Source organism: Melospiza melodia, chromosome 3, assembly GCF_035770615.1.
Source record: "Melospiza melodia melodia isolate bMelMel2 chromosome 3, bMelMel2.pri, whole genome shotgun sequence".
Lineage (NCBI taxonomy): Eukaryota > Metazoa > Chordata > Aves > Passeriformes > Passerellidae > Melospiza > Melospiza melodia.
Window position 1 is genome coordinate 112,586,003 of NC_086196.1, and position 18,677 is coordinate 112,604,679.

Below are 18,677 nucleotides of genomic sequence, written 5' to 3' on the forward strand. Positions count from 1 at the left end.
GGGGCGGTGTGTGCCGCGTTGCCTAGCAACGCACGGCGCGCTGTGTGACGTCACTTCCGGCGCGCCTCCGCCGGGGTCGTGGCGCGTCAGCGCTTCCGGCCGCGCCCGGGGCTGAGCGGGAGCCGCGGCCGGGAACGGACTGGGAACAAACCGGGAACGGGGCGGCAGCCGTGAGTGCGGGGGCCAGGGCGGGCTGGCCCGCCCGCCTTCTCTTCCTCCCCTCTTTCCCTCTAATTCCCTCCCCTCCTTCTCTTTTTCCCCCCTTTTTTTCCCTCCTCTTTCTCCCCCTTCTTTTCCCTTCCCTTTTCTTCTCACCCCCTTCCCCTCCTTGTTTCCCCCCCTTTTCTCTCCCCTTTTTCCCCCCATCTTTTCCCCCACCCCAGCATTCCCGCGTGATCCAGGGTCCTTTGGAAATGGGGTTGGAAGTGGGCACTGTGGGGCTCTCCATGAGTTCAGCAGCAGCTGCCTGGGAATCCTTTCTCCACTCTCCTTTTTGTCTCTTTCCAGCCAGTTTTGCCCCTGGAAAGGGAGGTATTCATGAGAAAGGGACAGTGCCCAAATGGAATTAGAGGGGTAGTTGTGAAATAACACGAGAAGTAGTTAAAAATTATTTTATTGGGGTAAAAAACGTGGCACTTAGGTATCACTGATTGTTTATAAAGCATTGGGTGAGACATCACTTAATTCCCAGGGCGTGGAAAGAAATTCCTCAGGTTCAGGTAGGAACAGGATTAGGCTCAAAAGATTCCTCAGAGCACCTTAAATCCATAGAAACCTGGTTTGTTCTGGGGTTAAATATTTGGGAAAACACCCCAAAACTTCCACTCTTTTTACAAGCTTTGTAGCAGCTTCAGACATACCCGAGAAATAGGGCCCAATGGAAGGTTGGAAATGGGCCTCCAAAATGTGCCGGCTGTGAGTCCATTTTGAGGAACTCCCATCATTTGGGGGATTTTCAGTGTGTGGATACAATTATCCATCACATAAGAGCTTGGAATTTTATATGGAAGGCATTTTCAGATGGGCTTTTAGGACTGCAGTGAACTTTCTCCTTAATCTTGCCTTCCTTTTATTGTTGCCTGGTCTGGCCAGGAATCGTTCCTTAATTCCAGGTGCCAGCTCTGTTTGCTCCATCCCTGTCTCAAAGGGTAGGTTCTGGGTTTCATGGAAAACTAGGGCTGGGGTTTAAGCTCAGATTCACTCCATGGTTTTCTTGAGGAGGTGGAGATCACTCTGCGGTTTGATTAAACAACCTCAGAGCTCTTCCCAACCCAGCGATTCCATCCGCCCCAAACACGCAGAATCCCGCTGGCTGACGTGGGGATCTCTTCAGCAGGGAGAAGGAAGATGGAAAGCACCCCCGTCCTGCTGGAGTCCAAGTCCTCCCCCATCAACCTGCTGAACGAGATGCAGCAGCTGCGGCTGCTGGGCCACCTGTGCGACGTCACCGTCAGCGTGGAGTACCAGGGCGTGCGCGCCGAGTTCCTGGCGCACAAGGCCGTGCTGGCCGCCACCAGCAAGTTCTTCAAGGAGGTTTTCCTCAACGAGGAGCCCGTGGACGGCCCCCGCAGCAACGTGTTCCTCAACGAGGTGCGCGTGGCGGATTTCGCCTCCTTCCTGGAGTTCGTCTACACGGCACGCGTGGAGGTGGAGGAGGACAGGGTACAGCGCATGCTGGAGATCGCCGAGAAGCTCAAGTGCCTGGATCTCTCCGAGACTTGCTTCCAGCTGAAGAGGCAGATGCTGGAGTCCGTGCTGCTGGAGCTGCAGAACTTCTCGGAGTCGCAGAATTCCGAGGAGGAGAGCGCCGCCCGCCCCGGCACCGTGCCCGCGGCCAAGGCCGAGCGGGACCCTCCGGATTGTTCCGGAGCGTCTCCCGAGGGGCCGGCTGCCAAGGCCAAGGAGAAGGCGGACAAAAAGAAGGAAGTGCTGAAGGCTCCTTACACCAAGATCCGCAGGGCGAGTGGGCGGCTGGCCGGCAGGAAGGTGTTCGTGGAGATCCCCAAGAAGAAATACACGCGGAGGCTGCGGGAGCAGCAGCGGAACACCGAGGAGGAAAAGCAGCCCAAGGGCGAGGAGGGAGAGCGGGAGCAGGAGGAGAACTCCAGCAAACCCGAGGCGGCCTCCCAGGAAAACCCCGCCAAGGGCGAGGAGGAGGAGGAGGAGGAGAAGAAGAAGCGCGGCGGCGCCTTCAAGTGTGGCACATGCCAGAAGGAGTTCCTGTACGAGAAGAGCTTCCTGAAGCACATCCAGCAGAGCCACGGCATCGCCTCGGCGCTGGAGTTCCGCTGCGAGACGTGCGCGCAGACCTTCGCCAACCGCTGCAACCTGCGCAGCCACCAGCGGCACGTGCACAGCAGCGAGCGCCGCTTCCCCTGCGAGCTGTGCGCCAAGCGCTTCAAGAGGAAGAAGGACGTCAAGCGGCACGTGCTGCAGGTGCACGAGGGCGGCGGCGAGCGCCACCAGTGCCACCAGTGCGGCAAGGGGCTCAGCTCCCGCACGGCGCTGCGGCTGCACGAGCGCACGCACACGGGACACAAGCCCTACGGCTGCCCCGAGTGCCAGGCCAAGTTCTCACAGCCCTCGGCGCTGAAAACACACATGAGGTAAGGAGCGGCGCTCCCTGCGCGCGAGGCGCAGCCCTCAGGGCCTGATAAATCCCTGGTTTTTCCTCAGATGGGGTCTAGTGCTCAAGGCCTCCCAAATCCCTGTTTTCATGTGGGGAGCAGCCCTTAGAGCCTCCTTAGTCCCTGTTTTCTTTTTCCCAAATCTCTGTTTTCTACTCATATGGGGTGCAGCCCTCAGGGCCTCCTACATCCCTGTTTTCATATGGGGTGCAGCCCTCAGAGACTCCCCAAATCCCTGTTTTCTCCTCAAATGGGGTGCAGCCTTCAGAGACTCCCAGATCCCTGTTTTCATATGAGGTGCACCCTTTAGGGCCTCCCAAATCCCTGTTTTCTCCTCACATGGGGTGCAGCCTTCAGGGCCTCCCAAATCCCTGTTTACATGTGGGATGCACCACTCCTTGTTTTTTCTTTCAGGTCCTCCCAAATTCCTGTTTCCTCCTGATACAGGGTTCAGCCCTCAGGGCCTTCCCAAATCCCTGTTTTTTCTTTCAGGGCCTCCCAAATCCCAGGTTTCATATGGGGTGCAGCCCTCAGAGCCTCCCCAATCCCTGTTTTCTCTCTCAGGGCCTCCCAATTCCCTGTTTTCCCTTTCAGGGCCTCCCCAGTCCCTGTTTTCTCCTCATATCCCGCATGGGCCAGGCCTGTGCTGCAGGGAAATCCAGGTGGAATTCCTCCAGCACATCCTCAGACTCAATACAAAGACAAGTGTGGAAATATTTGGGAAGCATTTTGCAGGGTTTTCAATGGTAAAATGACGGATTTGGGGGCGAAGCAGGGAAAACAATGGATCTGGGAACAGGAGGAGGTGGCGCGTCACTGGTGTCACCCACACGGAGCTGATCTAGAACCCGCTGGGTTTTATCTGTCCCAGGCTGTTTTTATCAGGGAAAAAAATCACCTCTGAGGGGTTTTAACCTGTTTTTGTCAGCGTTTTATCTACCTCAGGGCATTTTGATAAGGGAAGAATCATCCCTGAGGGGTTTTAACCTTATTTTATCTTTCTGAGGGCATTTTTATCAGGGAAGAAGTAGATTCTGAGGGGTTTAGTCTAATTTTATACCTTCTTTAATCTGCCTCAGGGCAGAGCCCTTTTCATGAGGGCAAAAATAATCTCTGAGGGGGTTAACCTGATTCTCTCAGTTATTTCATCTGTCCCAGGGTTTTTTTATCAGAGTAAAAATCATTTCTGAGGGACTTGAACCTGATTTTATCAGTTATTTCATGTGTCTCAGAGCAGACATTTTGATCAGGGCAAAAATTCCTCTCTGAGGGGTTGAGCCTGATTTTATCAGTTTTATTTTTCTGAAGGTGTTTTTATCAGGGCAGAAATTAACTCTGAGGGGCTCAAACTTGATCTTTTCAGTCATTTTACCTTGTCTCATGATAGAGATAATTTTATCAGAGTAAGAATCTTCTCTGAGGGATTTAACTTGATTTTATCACTTATTTTATCTGCCTCCAGACAGAGACATTTTTATGAGGGAGAAAATCTTCTCTGAGGGTTTAAACCTGATTTTTTTTTTTCCGTTCCCAGAGCCCTTTCAGGAATTTTGGACACTGGAAACTCAATTCTGCCTTAATTTGGGTGTGGTGGCAGCCGGTGGTGGGGATTTCTCATCCTTGGGGATGTATTTTGCCACGTGGATGTGCCTCTCCAGGAAAGGCAGCCATCCCAACCCCCTGAGAAACTTTCCCTCACATCCCAAAGGATTTGGAGCCACAACCTGGAGAGGATTTTCTGAATTTAGCTGCGTTTCACTTTGAAAAATTCACTTTTACCGTAACATTCTTGGATGTGGGTGTTTACCGAGCAGTAAGGATCAATGGGAATGAGGGAAAGGCTCATCCTGGAGTTCCAACATTCCTTTTTCCTTGCAGGATCCACACAGGGGAGAAGCCCTTTGTGTGTGATGAGTGTGGGGCCCGCTTCACCCAGAACCACATGCTCATCTACCACAGGCGCTGCCACACAGGTGAGGCTGGAAAACTGGGAAAATCCCATCCCAAACATTCCAGGGAAAATGTTGCCTTCAGAAAATGCTTTTTGTCTGCATTTTTATGGATAAAATTAGATATTGTCATCTCTTAGGTGGGATTTGCCTGAGAAAGGTTCCCAAGGATATCCTGTGATTTGAAGCTGAGGGAGGGTTGATTTAAATTGGATTTTGGGAAGAAATTCCTCTCTGTGAGAGTGGTGAGGCCTGGAACAGTTTTCCTAAAGAAGCTGTGGATTCCCATCCCTGGAATTGTTCCAGGTCAGGTTGGGAGTGGCTTGGAGCAACCTGGGATAGGGGAATGTGTCCCTGCCCATGGAATGGTTTGGAACTGGGTGACCTTTAAATATCTCCACAGTGAGGACACGCTCTGGAATTTCTGCGGGATTTTAACAGCATTCCCAAAGTTCTGCTGGTTTAATCCTCATTTTCCCCCTTTTCTAGGGGAAAGGCCTTTTATGTGTGAAACCTGTGGGAAGAGCTTTGCCTCCAAGGAATACTTGAAACACCACAACCGGATCCACACGGGATCCAAGCCCTTCAAATGTGAGGTTTGCTTCCGGACCTTTGCCCAGAGGAATTCCCTGTACCAGCACATCAAAGTCCACACAGGTAGGATGTGTCCCTTTTCTGGGATACACAGGTAGGATGTGCTTCTTTTCTTGGATACACACCCCTCACCACTGCAATATTCCAGCAAGGAATTCTCAGCCACGTTTTTCCCCATGTGCACTGCTTAATGTCTCATATTCTCCCCTTCTCCCACTAGTCCTGAGTGACAGCAATTCCCTGGAATGCTTCCACAGGCTGTGGAGATACCTTAATAACCTGCCAGGATCATTGGTGATGGAGAGCTCTGGTATAGCTCCGAGGGTTTTTCCAGGGAAGGAGGAAAATGGGATCTGTTTCCAAACAGGGAGTTTGTGGTGTGTTCAGAGTGATCCCAGGGCTGGCAGTGGCTCAGGGGTTCTTGCTCAGAGAAGGGTGAACAAGGAGGAGGAATACTTGGATTCTGGGCAGGACTTGAGTCTCTAATGGAAAACCCATGGAAAAACAGAGTGGCAGCACATCTTTACGGGGCTGGGAGGAGCTTGCTGCCTCCTGAGGGGTCGCAGTGTGACATTTGTACCCCAGGATGTTTTCCCTGACCACTCCCTGCCAGCCAGGGTTAGCTGGGCACTGCTGAGGCACAGCAGCTGTGCTCTGCCCGCATTCCCAGCCTGTGTCCCATGCTGCATTCCCAGGGGAGCGGCCGTACTGCTGTGACCAGTGTGGGAAGCAGTTCACGCAGCTGAACGCGCTGCAGCGGCACCACCGCATCCACACCGGCGAGAAGCCCTTCATGTGCAACGCCTGCGGCAGGACCTTCACCGACAAATCCACCCTGCGCCGGCACACCTCGGTACGATCCCGCTGCTGGGGAGGGTGTCGGGATGGAATTGTTCCCTGGGAGGTTGGGAAGGCCCTGGCACGGTTCTCCCAGAAAAGCTGTGGGTGCAGGACCTTCACCGACAAATCCACGCTGTGCCGGCACACCTCGGTACGATCCCACAGTCCTGGCCTGCCAGGACCACATTCCAGCTCCTCAGAGCCACGTTCCGTGGGACTGATGGGTCAAACCCAGAGCAGACTTCCAGTTCAAGCTGATGGAAGTTGGGCTTAGGTGGGATGTTGGGAAGGAATTCTTCCCTGGGAGGTTGGGAAGGCCCTGGCATGGTTCTCCCAGAAAAGCTCTGGGTACAGAACCTTCACCGACAAATCCACACTGAGCCAGCACACCTCAGTATGATCCCGCAGTTAGGGGGATGTTGGGAAGGCCCAGGCACAGTTTTCACAGTAAACTTGTGGGTGCTGCATTCGTGGAATTGTTGAAAAGCCAGGCTGGACAGGGCTTGGAGCAACCTGGCATAGGGGAAGGTGTCCCTGTCCATGGCAAGGGTTGGGACTGGATCATCTTTACGGTCCAGTCTTCCAAACCCAAACCCTTCCATGGCTCCAAAACAAAAAAATTTTCTACCAACATCAAATACAAGCTTGATCCAAACTTTGTCATCCCATATCCAACCTTCTCCCTCCTGGTTATTCCTTTGCAGATCCATGATAAAAACACCCCCTGGAAGTCCTTCCTTGTCATCGTGGAAGGAGCTGCAAAAAATGACGAGGGGCACAAAACGGAGCTTCCTGATGAGGAATACGAGGTGTCCCCCAAAATCCCGGAGAAGCTGCTGTCCTTCCCAGAGAACAGCCCCTACCAGAGCCTGGCAGCAGTCCCGGGAAGTGGGAATTCCAGCACGGACTGTAAGGCCTCTGGAGCACAGGAGTCCCTGCTGGGAGAGCTCACCGTGCTCCACACGCAGACAGACTCTGGGCAGCCCCAGCTCCATGCCCTGGTGAACATGGAATAATTTGGGATTGCCTCCTGCTCCTTAGGCTGCACCCCTTGTACAGTCCTTGGCCTGAGGGAGGCCAGTGGTGGGAAGCTGGGAAAGAGTGGGTTTCCAGCTTTCCTCTGGAAATTCCTTCCCCAGCTCCATCTCCTGATGGTTGGGCAGGGTGGCACCACACCAGGGAATTTGTAGGAATTCAGGGGGTGGCTCAGGTACCTTGGTGGTGCAGGTTTTTTTTCCAGGGAACTCAATGCCACATGGACAATCAGGAGAACCGATGTTTCTCTATGACATTCGCTGTGTTTTCCCCAGTGGAATTTCATCCAGAAGTCTGGCTAAATTTGCTTTTCAGGAAACGTTGGTTTCTCTCTGCTTTTGCCAAAGATCCCAACGAGTGGGAGCAGCTTTGGAGTTTCATTCCAGGAGTTTGGAGTCTCTGAGCAGCAAAAAGGGGCAGGTGGCAGCCAAGTGCTAGTTCCTTGGTTTTACAATTGCAGGGAAACTGGAGCAATCTGGCACTTGGATCCTGTCAGTTCTCACCTTCCAGCTGCTCCAGCTCCCATGGAATTTGGAGAACAAGACATCTCCTAGAGCTGTGCTGGAAGGGACTCAGTTCAGAGGCTTTTCCTGCTCCATTTTTAGTGGAATAGGATTTGAGGGATTTCCCCTGGGCAGGGAAGGAGCCTTGGAGTGTTGTTCCAGCTGGGCTGACTCCTGGTTTTTCGCAACAGCAGCTCAGTGTGCTATGGTTTAATGCTTCAAACCTTGGGATGGACTTCCCAGTGTAAAAACCCACAGTTTTTCCCATTCTTTTTCCCATTTTTTTGCCTGTTCCTGTAGTATTCCCACAGCAGTTCCTCAGCTGAAGCTGTGAGCAGAACTTTGGGAAAGGTAAGCACAATCCAGCCTGGTGAAATCCAGCAATAAAGACCCCCCCCCAACCTGTGGCACAGAGCTATTTTTTGGGATAAAGGGATGGCAGAGGCTTTCTCATAGAACTCTAAGATAGAAAAAAAGGAATTTTTGTACCAGAGAACATTTCCAAGAGTTATATTTGAGATATTTATTCCTGCTGGAGCTCAGTTATTCCCAATGGAAGGAAAGGGGTTGTAGATATATTTAAGGGCTGAGCACTGGGATCTGGAGCTGGGGAATGTTTTTTAAGTGAGTTACTTGTTTGAGCTGTTCCTATTAAAATATGGAATATGGAGACCTCCCAGTGACTCAGTCGTATCCAAGTGGGACACTTTGGGATATTGACAGGCTTGGAAAGTTCACCTGGAGAAGAGAAGGTTCCCTGGAAACCCCGGAAGGGGCCTGCAAGGAAAAGCGTGGGGGATTCTTCATCAGGAATTACAGAGACAGGACAAGAGGGAGGGAATGACTTCCCAGTGACAGAGGGGAATTCAGGAGGGTTATTGGGAAGGAATTCTTCCCTATGAGAATGGGGAGGCCCTGGAAGAGTTTTCCCAGAGAATCTGTGGCTGCCCCATGCCTGGAAGTATTCACAGGGATTGGAGCAAGCCAGGATAGTGGAAGGTGTCCCTTCCCACCCACACCATTCCCTGATTCCCAACAGGAACTGAAGGCATCACAGCCCCTCCCAGCCTCCATCATCCCACCGTGCTCCAGCCTTTTGAGTTTTCCAGAAGAACCACTTCTCCCTCCTTCCATCCATGATTTTCACTTTATTCATGTACAGAGTCACACCAAACATGATATTCTTGCTAAGGCCATTTCCTTAAATAAGTTTTCCAAGTAGAGAGTGATGGAGGTGGGGCGGGAATACAGCGGGAGTGGCGGAATTGTCACCTGGGAACCGTCACAATTCACCATGGATACAGCAGAGGACATGCTGGAGCTACTCACACACAACTACCAGGTGTAGGGATGGAGTAACAGCCCTCCTGCTCCTCCTGTCCTACAACACCGACACGGGGAACGGCAACAGAACCGAAAAAACACCGGGAAAAGTGGAGCCTCCCAAGCTGTGCTTCCCCTCATCCCGGCTCCCACAGTGCTGGACGCCTGATAAAGCCTTTCCTGAGGGTGGGAATGGATGAACTCTGTGGAGCTGGGAGATCCCCCCCCACTGCCTCCCAACTTTTCCATCTGGTTGGGATGTTTGGGATGAACACAAGGACCTGTGGGAAACAGAGATCGAGAAGGGTGGGAAAACACCAAACCAAGGAGAATTTGGCATGGATCAGGATTTTTGGTTTTCAGAACTTTAGAGCCCAACGAGCCAAGCTCTATCCAAAGCCCAACATTCCAACCTGACTTTTTCCAGAGGAAAGAGGGGCTGGGGCTGCCTGGAGCCTCCAGAACAGCCCTAAATTACTGACTTCACTCTTCCCAAAGAGTGACAAATTGCACAAGCTCCCGACGCCTCCGACGCATCCTGGAAAAACCAGGCAGCTCAATCCTCTCTCCTTAACCACACACCCATCAATTCCTGCAGGAATTTTTCAACTTTTCCCAAGCAAACTGTGCCCCCCTGCCACCTGGATTCCAACAAGGCTCCTGTGGGATCCACACCTGCGTGCAGCCAAAGGGTTGGAATTTAGGGATTGTGCCCGGCACACGCAGAGGGTGAGGTGCAAAAACAGATCCTTCCTCAGGTGGAATATTTGGGAGTGGAGGGATGGGATGCACCACGAACTAAAGTGGGAAATCAATCCAAGAAAGATGGAAACCAACCAGGACCTAGGGCCGACACCAACCCAAGGCTCTTGGAATGCCTATGGCGTGGTGGGGGTGTGCAGGATATTCCCAATTCCCAAAGCCTCTGCCTAGCACCACTTCCAGACCCCCAAATCCAAGTGTATCCAACACTTGAGAACAGGAAAACGGGAACACAACGGGTTGGAAGCGCTTATTGGTACTGTGCTGGCCGTGATGGAATATGTACATGCTGGAACCAACGGGACAGCAGGAAAACCGGGAGCTGCGAGTGCAGGCACCGGGATGGGCGGGACCAGACCCAAGGAGGAGAAGGAGGAATTCCACTCCAAGGGCTTCTCCCACCTGGCATCCGCCCGGAGCGTCACCACAGAGCGGGGGCTAAAGAAACACAGTGAGCCATGGGAGTGGGAAGCGACGAAAGAAAGCGCGGGATTGGGTCGGGAATTCCCGAAAAGTCCTCGGCTGGAGGCGGGAAGGGCCCGCGGGCGTCACTTGAGGTCGCCGTCGCCCTCGCCCTGGATGGTTTTCTTGATGCGCAGCAGCATCGTGGTGAGCCACTGATCCAGCCGCGAGATGGAGTCGAATTCCTTCACCTGGCACCGGCAAAAATCGTGGATCAGGGAGCGGGAGGGAAAGGGAACGAGGCGGGAATGCGGCAGGGATGGATGGGGGGGAGTGGCAGAGATGGGAATAGATGAGTGGCTCCTCCTGGGAATAAAGGGGAGGGGAAAAGGACAGAGAAGGGAGGAGGGGAATGCAAAGAGCAATAAAGGGAAAGGGGGGAAAAAACAAGGGAAAGGGAGAGAAAAATAAGGGGGAAAGGGCATAAAGGGAAACAAAGGCAAAGGTGAAAGACGGGTAAAAGCAAAACAAGGGGAAGGGGGGAAAAGGGAAGGGTGGAAAAGAGGAAGAGAGGATAAAGGGGAAGAGGAAAAGAGGAAGAGGAGAAAGGGAAAGAACCAAGGGGGAGGGGAAACAAAGGGGAAAAACAAGAGGGAAAAAATACAAAGGAGAAAGGGGGAAAAAATGCAAGGGGAAAGTGGGGAAAAACAAGGGAAAGGAAAAAAAAGGGAAAGGAAAAACAGGAAGGGGAAAAAGGGAAAGAAAAAAGGGAAAGGAAAGGAAAGGAAAGGAAAGGAAAGGAAAGGAAAGGGTACTAGAAAGAAGGAAGGGAAAGAAAGAGGGGTGAGGGAAAAAGGGAAGGGGGTGAAAAGGAGGAAGGGCAAAAAAAAAGGGGAAGTGGGGGGAAACAACAGAAAGCAGAGGGAAAAAAGGGAATGGAGGAAAAAAAAGGGAAAAAGGGAAAAGGCACGGGCCACAGTCCAGCGAAAAGTCTCTCCAAACCCGACTTGAGCTCTTTAGGCTCCTGTAAAACGCCAAGAGAGCCACAGCAAACCCAGACAGGATCTGAATTCTCCATGAAAAGCCAGGAATGTTTAAGGAGAAAGCTGGGACCTTGCTGTACCAGCTGTCCCCAGCCCCTCTCTGCAGGGCACAGGCATCCCAAAAAAGAGAAGGAAGAAGCAGCATTCCCAAGTGCACCCATGGGTACTCACAGCCTCGGTGTAGGCCTCACTGTTCTGCTCCTCATGAGCTTCCAGCAGTTTCTGGGAAAACACCAGGAAAAATTAGGGAATGCTCTATTCCTGCATGTTCCCACTCCGGCATCTCATCCCAGGGAACAGAGACCATGAAAAGCACCCACCACAAACAGGGGTCTGGGCCAAACCCAGGGAAAAGCGAGGCTGATGTCCTCTAAAATGCTGGGATAAAGGAAAAAAACCCTGGAAAAGTGAGAAATCCCCCTGGTCACTCACTTTCAATAGCTTGCATTCCCGGGAATCTGTGAAAGCCGGGAACATTTCTTCGTATTTCTCCAGTGCAAGCTGCAAGAGAGAAGAGATTCCTTCACACACCATTCCTATTTTTTTCCCCAGGATTTGCCTTCCAATCCTCAAACTTAGGAAAATATCCACTAAGAATCCAATGTGACAGTGGCACATGATGAATTCCAGCCACTGCTGAGGAGGGATCAGGGATGAGGAGGGATCAGGGATTTTGGAAAAATAGCTGTGAGCCCACTGAGCTTCTCCCAGCTGGCTGAGGCTGGTGAGGAGGGATTGGGAATTCTGGGATAACTGACCTTGGCATTCAGCTCATCCACGATGAAGTGGCACAGGGCAGCTTTGAAGAAATATTCTTTGGCGCTGTACTTGAGCAAAGGGTTATCCATCGTGTTTGTTCCCACCTGGACAAAAAAAAAAAAAAAAAAAACATGGAAAAAAGGGGCAGGAAAGGAAAGCTTGGATTAAATCAATTCATATTCCACCCTGAGCCACAGGGCTGGGAAAAAAAGGCATGGAAAAAATGACAAAAAGCTGTTGGGAAGCAGGGAGGTTTTGAACTCATCCCAAGGGAAGTCAGATCCTTGGTTGATGAGGAAATGGAAGAACAAATCCATTTGGAAAAAGCTGCTCCAGCATTAACACTCTGGAAGCACCAAGAAGCACTGTTGGTATTTGCAGGTAAATGTCTAACAAAAGGCAGAGCTGATAAATCCAGGAGGGAATTTTCTGCCAAAGGGAGCTGAAAATATGTTCAAAGGGGAGTTTTTATAAGGGGAATTTTTATGGATTTTTCCCAACCTTTTCCTGGAAACATGAAAATCATGGATGTGGCACTTGGGGACACTTGGCCATGCGGGGGGAACAGTGGGACTCTGACCTCAGAGAACCTTTCCAGCCTAAACAATTCCCTGATTCTGGCAGTTCTGCCAACCCCTGGGCCCTGTTCCTTGGGAAGGTGCTATTCCCATGGGATGTGTCTCCTGACCTGCTCGTAGATCTCGATGGCTTTCTGGTACTGCTCCAGCTGCGCCGCGTAGGCCGCCACCTTCAGCAGACACTTGTTGGCTGAGCTGCAACCACATCCCAAAAATCAGGCCCTGAATCCCGGGAATTCACCAGCCCACGCCCCAGCACCCATTCCCAGAGAGAGAAGTGGGAACCCAGAGCAGGGATTTAGAGGAATTCTCTTGGAACAGCCCAAATTAGAAGTGTGCTGGTTGTGGGAGTGTTTGGGATGCATCCCTCTTCCAGGGATAGATCCCTGTTCCAGCCCTTCCCGCTGATCCCAGGGACTTGCCTGTTGGATTCCTCTCCCTTGTAGTAATCTGCAGCCTGCTCGTAGTGTGCAATGGCCTGGGGACAGAAATGTGGGATCAGTCATCCCAGGATACAGCACCCCAGGGAACAGCAGCAACATTCAGGGAGGGGGGTGGGATCCAAGGGAGCGGAGCTGAGGAAGGAAATCCTTGCCTGGAAAATAACCCCTAAATCCCATCCAGTTTTGTCCTGCAAAATTCCAGCAGGAGATCCACAGCGGGAATTCTGCTCAGGGAGTTTGGAAGTGGGAACGAGGGAATCAGTGCTGAAGTGGGAACTAAAAGTGACTAAACTGGCTCCATGACACTCCCAAAGAGCTTTTCCAGTGGGGAACACCGAGGTGGATTCTCACTGGAGCGTTTGGCCAGTGCTGCTGGCACAGGGACACACCAGAGACTTGGGATTGCTCCATGAAAACCTCCAGGCTGGGAAAACCATTAACTCCAGCTCATGGCTGGATTGCACCTACACCAGGAATTCCGGTGCTGGATGGGAGAAGGGAATTTTTGAGCTCAGGGCAAGGAAATCCCAGAACAGTTTGGGCTGGAAGTGACCTCAACTGTGATCTCCTTCCAGTGCTGGGAACAACTTCCACCATCCCAGCCTGCTCCAGCTTGGCCTTGGACACTTCGCGGGATGTGGCAACCACGGGTTTTCTGGGAAAGCCGCGCCAGGGCTGCCAATGACGTCACTGATGATGTCACCAAGGTGTCCCCTCACCTTCTCGATGTCCACCAGCTCGGCCTCGTAGATCTCGGCGATGGTGATGTGGTGCTTGGCGGCGATGGTGAAGCGGCCCTGGGGACGGGAGGGGAGCGGGATGAGGCGCGGCGTTCCCGGGAGGCCGCGCGGCGTTCCCGGGAGCGGGGCCTTACCATGTCCGTGTAGATATCGATGGCTGCGTTTAAGCAGTTGATGGCCTCTGCAGCGTGTGTGAGAGACAACAGCGTCAGCCACTCCCGCTCCCAAACCCACCCGGCAGCTCATGCAGGGAGTATCTGCCCACAGAGCGGGGCTCTGGAATGACCTCAGCCCCGGCACCCCCAGCAATTCCCAAAGGAACAAACACCAGGATGACCCAACCCCAAGTTTGCTGTCTGCATCCCCCAATGGAGCAAACTGCAAGGGATCAACTCCAAAACGCTGCTGTTTTCCAGAGAATCTGAGATTCTGTCATCCACCCTGAGTTTGTTCCCCTGTCTCCTGGGATAATGCTGGTGGGAGGTGGGGGGTTTGCTTCCAGACCTAGCTAGGGAAAAGTGGATTGGAGACCTTCCCAAAAATCACAGCCCGGTTAAAAGAATCCCAGATCCTCTATTCTCATCCCAACAAAGGCCAGGGCTGGGGAAAGCCTCGGGGACACAGCAGGGATCCTCCTGCAATCCAGCCCAGTGACTGCCTGAAGCCATTCCCCAAAGCCAAGCCAAACCAGGATGGAAGCTGCCAAAAGTCCTGACACCCTGCAGCATCCCAAATCCCAGCAAACACCAAGAGGAGACGCCAGGACAGCGCTGACCTCCTGCATCATCCCAAAGCACCTTGTGAAAAAGCAGGAATGCAGCTGTGCCAGCAGTGAGCCTTTGGCTGGGAGCAATCCCACATTCCAGTGCCGTATTCCGCTGCCTTACCTTGCGGATCTGCTTTTTTGTAGGCATTCCCAGCATCCACAAAGCTGGTGGCTGAGTCGTGCTTGCTCTGCAGCTGCATGTGCAGCTTGGCTGCCTGGCAAAAGGCATTTCCTGCCGCTGGAAAAGAGGGAATACCAACCCGTGAATCCCATGAGCGAGTGGGAATGCGCCTCTTCCAGAACCTAGGGAGACTCAGGGATGAGAGCTTCCCAAGCAGGATCACCAGCTGGCATCTTAAAATTCCTCCAACATCCTTCAGCTCACTCCCTGTGTACACTCTCCCAGTATTTAAATAGGAACTGCCTCCCTTTGTACACTCTCCCAGTATTTACATAGGAATTGCACGGACACAGAGACCGTTCCCCATGGAGTAATTCACAGGAAGACGTTTGGGCGCTCTGGGATCACCCACGCCCCCCCAGATCCCAGGATTTGGGACTCACCACTCCAGTTTTTGGCGATCTTGAACATGTTGGCAGCCCTGGTGTACATCTCACAGGCCTCCTCCACGCGGGTGTTGCCCCTGGAATGCAGCAGGAATGCTCCTGAGGGCAGGCAGGGAGGGAACGGCTCCAGAGCCAAAGCTGGGATTGGGAATTGGGAATCTTGGCCTCTCTGGGCTCTGTGAGGCTGATCCCACTCCCCATGGGAGAGACAACACTGAAAGGGGAATGCTGGATTTGGGGGCTCTCCCAGAATTCCAAGATGCCAAAGGTCAGACTTTTGGTAAGGAAATGCAGATTTTTCATGGAAACCCTGGGAAAAAAAATGAGGCTCTGGGGGCATCTCCTTGCTCTCCATAACTCCCTGACAGGAGCCAGGAGGGATTGGGCTCTGCTCACACAGAAAAAAAGGAATCCCAGAATCCTTAATGCTGGAAAATCTCTCAAGCCCATGAATCCAACATTTCCCCAAAATCCATGTCCCCAAGTGCCACAACCACACTGCTCTTAAATCCACCTCACAACAGGGATTATTCCACTTTCTTTCCCATCCCCTGGGAATTGTGGCACTTTTCTCCCCTCCCTCTCTCCCTCTGGCAGCCGAGCACGGTTGGTTTGGAAGCACAGGAGGGATTTTTGGATCCCTCCTTGCCCTTGGAAGGCACCTCTGGCACAAGCCAAAGCCAACAGAGGCAGCACCGAGGAATGCTACACTTGGAGAGGTCTCTGGAACAAGGCAGGTCCCAGCCTTTTAATCCCAAAAAATCAGAAATAAAGGGATAACAGCTCTTGTGCAAGGTGATGGAGCAATTCCAGGAAGAGCCCAAGTGGGAAGAAGGCATTTGGCCGGCACTGGGAATCCTGGACATCCCGTTTGCAGGGAAGGTGCCAAGAGCCGAGTCACCCCCACCCCCCCCACCTTTCCTTCCTATTTTTTTTCCCTCCATCTGCTTTTAGCCCTGAAAATTAAAAATTCCTCTCTCGAAATCTCTGTCCGTTCCCTCCAAGGATTTTCAGGAATTTGCCACCCGGATTACGCTCCTGGAGCAGGCCCTGACTGATTAATCTGCCGGCGGCCAGAGAGAAATTTCTATTTAAAACTTGTGGATTTTCGGGCGGCCGCAGCCGATTTTTCCGGGCTGATGGATAAAAACCTCCCGGCCTGCACAGAGCATCGCTCCGGGAATGTTCTTTCCTTAAAAAAAAAAAACGGAAGAAAAGCAGGACTGGGGTGGCCAAACCACTCCGTTTGCAGGCACACCCCCAGGAACAGCAGGCCCAGGGAAAAGGACGCTCTGCCATTTTCTGGGATAACGCCGGCCGTAGTCCTGGGATGCCCGGGTTCCCTGGGATTTCGGGAGAGCCCATCCGTGCCAGGGCGAACCCGGGGATGCCGGGAGATGATTCCCCCCGGGATAAGGCCGGGATGAGGAGCGCGGGGAGGGGACAGGAGCCGCAGAGGCCGAGCGCGCCCGTCACAGCGCTGTGGCCAGCGATGGCCAGGAGGGGCTGATCCAGGGAATCCGGGCTTGGATCGGGATGGGAGCGCTCCGTGTGCCCCCTCCCCGTGCTCTGGCAGGGATAAGGAAAACACTGACCCACAGTGAGGGGCAGGAGTTGGGAAAAAGGGGGAAGAGATCGGGAAGGAGAGGACGGAGGAGATGGGAAAGGGGGGCAGGAAATAGGGAAGGGGGCGGATGTGGGAGATGGGGAAGGAAGGGATGCAGGAGATGGGAGGGGGACCGGGGGCTCAGGAGCTGGGAATGGGGGTGTGTAGGGGGACAAGAGCTGAGGAGGAGGATCCAGAGCCGAGGAAGCGGGGGGAGATGCAGGAGATGGGAAGGGGGATGCGGGAGATGGGAAGGGGGGAATGCGGGATGCGGGGCCGCTCACCCGAAGAGCCCCCGCAAGAAGGAGTGCGAGCCCTTGACGCGCTTCTCGGCCTCCGCCATGAGCTGCACGGCCTCCCGCTCCTTGCCGGCGCTGTCCATCGCTCCCGCTTTTCCTGCTCTCCTTCCTCCCTTCCTTCCTCCTCCTCCTCCTCCTCCGCGGCACCGGGAGCGCGCCGGGCGCGTGCGCGGGGCGGGGCGCGCGCAGGATGCGGGATGCGGCGGGATCCGGCCGGGATCTGGGATGAGCGGCTCCTCCCTCTGGCTATTCCCGAAGCGGGATTCCTTCGGGAGATAACTCAAAAGACGGATGTGGGAATGGGAGCGGGATCCCAGCTGGAGGTGGGATCTGTGGCAGCAGACCAGTCCTTATCCTGAAGGTTATTTATGTCACTGTCCCAGTGTCCAGGGAATTACCTCACCTGTAAACTCAGATTCCCGGGAGGGAGGCTACACTTTCCTGGGAATATTCCACACTAAGGATAATCAGAAGGGTCACTTGTGTCCTGCCCCCGTTACATGAGCGCACATTTGAGTTGTTCAAAACCGCCCCTGGAAGGAGTGAGTCCTGTACGGGGAAAACTGGGATGGATATTCCTGCCTGATCCCTCCCCTGCGCACCCGGGCCGAGGGAATCCCATAACGCGAACAACCCGTCGAACTACAACTCCCAGCGTGCCCCGCGGCCGGCGCGCGGTGTGGCGCCATGACTCCGCGCCCGTTGTCGCCATGGCGACGCTGGCGCATCCCGGCGTCGCTCCCATGGGAACGTCCCGCATGGCGTCCCGGGAACGGCGGGAACTGGCCAGCAAAGACCTCGCGCTCCCCCCGGCCCCGATGTCCCGAATCCCTCCCTGTGAGGGAATGCCGGCTCTGCAGTGCCGGGAACACCCCGTGATGATCCCCCGGGAAAGGAAATCCCGGCTCCGGCGTCCCAGGAATTCCAGGTGAGTGACCTGGTTTCAGGGCTGGGCGAAATTAAAGCCGGGAGCGTTTCCCGAGACAGGAACTGCCATCCCCATCCAAGCTCGCTGGGAAACTGTTCCGCACTGGATCCCAATTAACCCCAGGGATTTTTCCCTTTTCCAGGCAGGACGACATGGAGCCTTTTTCTCTCTCTGAGCTCGGGCTCCCAACAGAAAACAAAGCTATCCAGGGAATTCTCTGTCCCATGGCTGTGGAGCTCTGCCACCTCCTCCTTGCCCTGCAACGGGAAGATGGGATTTGTTCGGCCTTTCCCACTTTGGGGGAAAAGGCAGGAAAATTAGCCAAAGCTATGGAAGAACTCGCTGCTGTGGCAAGGAGGTGAGGTGGATGGGAGTCTCCCGGGTGGATTTTGGGCTGGGAAGTGATGGAAAAGGTGTCAGGGAGCCTGCATCCTCCTGGAGAGGCGGGATTGGGAGTGGGGAATAGAGCTGAGCCCAGTCCTTTCATTCCAGGCTGTCTGAGGATTCCGGTGAGGAAGGGAGCATGGAGGCGTGTCCCGTGGGTGAATCCCTGCTCCAGGCCGGGAGGGACGTGGTGCTGGCAGCATTCCAGCTCCAAGAGCATCCAGACAGTCCCCGGCACCGAGAGCACCTGGCAGCGGCCGCCAGGAGGAGTCTGATGGAGACAGCAAAGGTGAGGCCGCACCGGGAAGGGGCACGAGCAGCGGGAAGCTCCAGCAGATCCATGGAGCAAACCACTCCTCCTCCCGCTCCAGGGATTGAATGGGAATTCCTGACCTGAGCGGCTTTTCTGCCTTGTTTCCTGGTTAGATCCTTCAGCTGGAAGAGGCTGCAGGGATGAGGAGGATCAGTGGCACTGCCAGCTGGCTCCTGGAATGCCTGGGCGTGCTGCGGGATGCCCGGGACACTCCAG

At 53.8% G+C, this 18,677-nt stretch overlaps 2 protein-coding genes across 3 annotated transcripts; one reads left to right on the top strand and one right to left on the bottom strand.

Annotated features, from left to right (window-relative positions):
• The first annotated feature begins 111 nt into the window (after positions 1–111).
• GZF1 (GDNF inducible zinc finger protein 1) lies at positions 112–8,220 on the top strand. 2 transcript variants are annotated; one of them, XM_063152696.1, is made up of 6 exons: positions 112–170; positions 1,334–2,606; positions 4,506–4,600; positions 5,066–5,233; positions 5,866–6,023; positions 6,715–8,220. In XM_063152696.1, exons 2-6 carry the CDS (start codon positions 1,348–1,350, stop codon positions 7,024–7,026), a joined length of 1,992 nt encoding a protein of 663 aa, XP_063008766.1. In that variant the 5' UTR covers positions 112–170; positions 1,334–1,347; the 3' UTR covers positions 7,027–8,220. The 2 variants fall into 2 exon arrangements, with proteins under 2 accessions (XP_063008766.1, XP_063008767.1); XM_063152697.1 differs by having other exon boundaries at positions 120–170; positions 1,337–2,606.
• Positions 8,221–8,676: 456 nt separating this feature from the next.
• On the bottom strand, positions 8,677–16,998 carry NAPB (NSF attachment protein beta). The gene is made up of 11 exons (XM_063152701.1): positions 16,822–16,998; positions 14,929–15,008; positions 14,486–14,602; positions 13,733–13,779; positions 13,578–13,655; positions 12,838–12,893; positions 12,526–12,610; positions 11,837–11,941; positions 11,511–11,579; positions 11,250–11,300; positions 8,677–10,286 (listed from the first exon to the last, which is right to left on the bottom strand). Exons 1-11 carry the CDS (start codon positions 16,917–16,919, stop codon positions 10,182–10,184), a joined length of 891 nt encoding a protein of 296 aa, XP_063008771.1. The 5' UTR covers positions 16,920–16,998; the 3' UTR covers positions 8,677–10,181.
• Positions 16,999–18,677: the final 1,679 nt, after the last annotated feature.

Excerpts from the sequence above, each read along its gene's own strand:
- NAPB (XM_063152701.1), bottom strand. The coding sequence starts at position 16,919 with ATGGACAGCGCCGGCAAGGAGCGGGAGGCCGTGCAGCTCATGGCGGAG. Across the intron at positions 13,780-14,485 it reads CAAAAAAGCAGATCCGCAAG|AGGCCATCAACTGCTTAAAC; the intron begins GTAAGGCAGCGG and ends CACACGCTGCAG. Across the intron at positions 11,942-12,525 it reads CCATCGAGATCTACGAGCAG|GTGGGAACAAACACGATGGA; the intron begins GTCAGGAGACAC and ends TTTTTTGTCCAG.
- GZF1 (XM_063152696.1), top strand. The coding sequence starts at position 1,348 with ATGGAAAGCACCCCCGTCCTGCTGGAGTCCAAGTCCTCCCCCATCAAC. Across the intron at positions 2,607-4,505 it reads GCGCTGAAAACACACATGAG|GATCCACACAGGGGAGAAGC; the intron begins GTAAGGAGCGGC and ends TTTTCCTTGCAG. Across the intron at positions 4,601-5,065 it reads CCACAGGCGCTGCCACACAG|GGGAAAGGCCTTTTATGTGT; the intron begins GTGAGGCTGGAA and ends CCCCTTTTCTAG.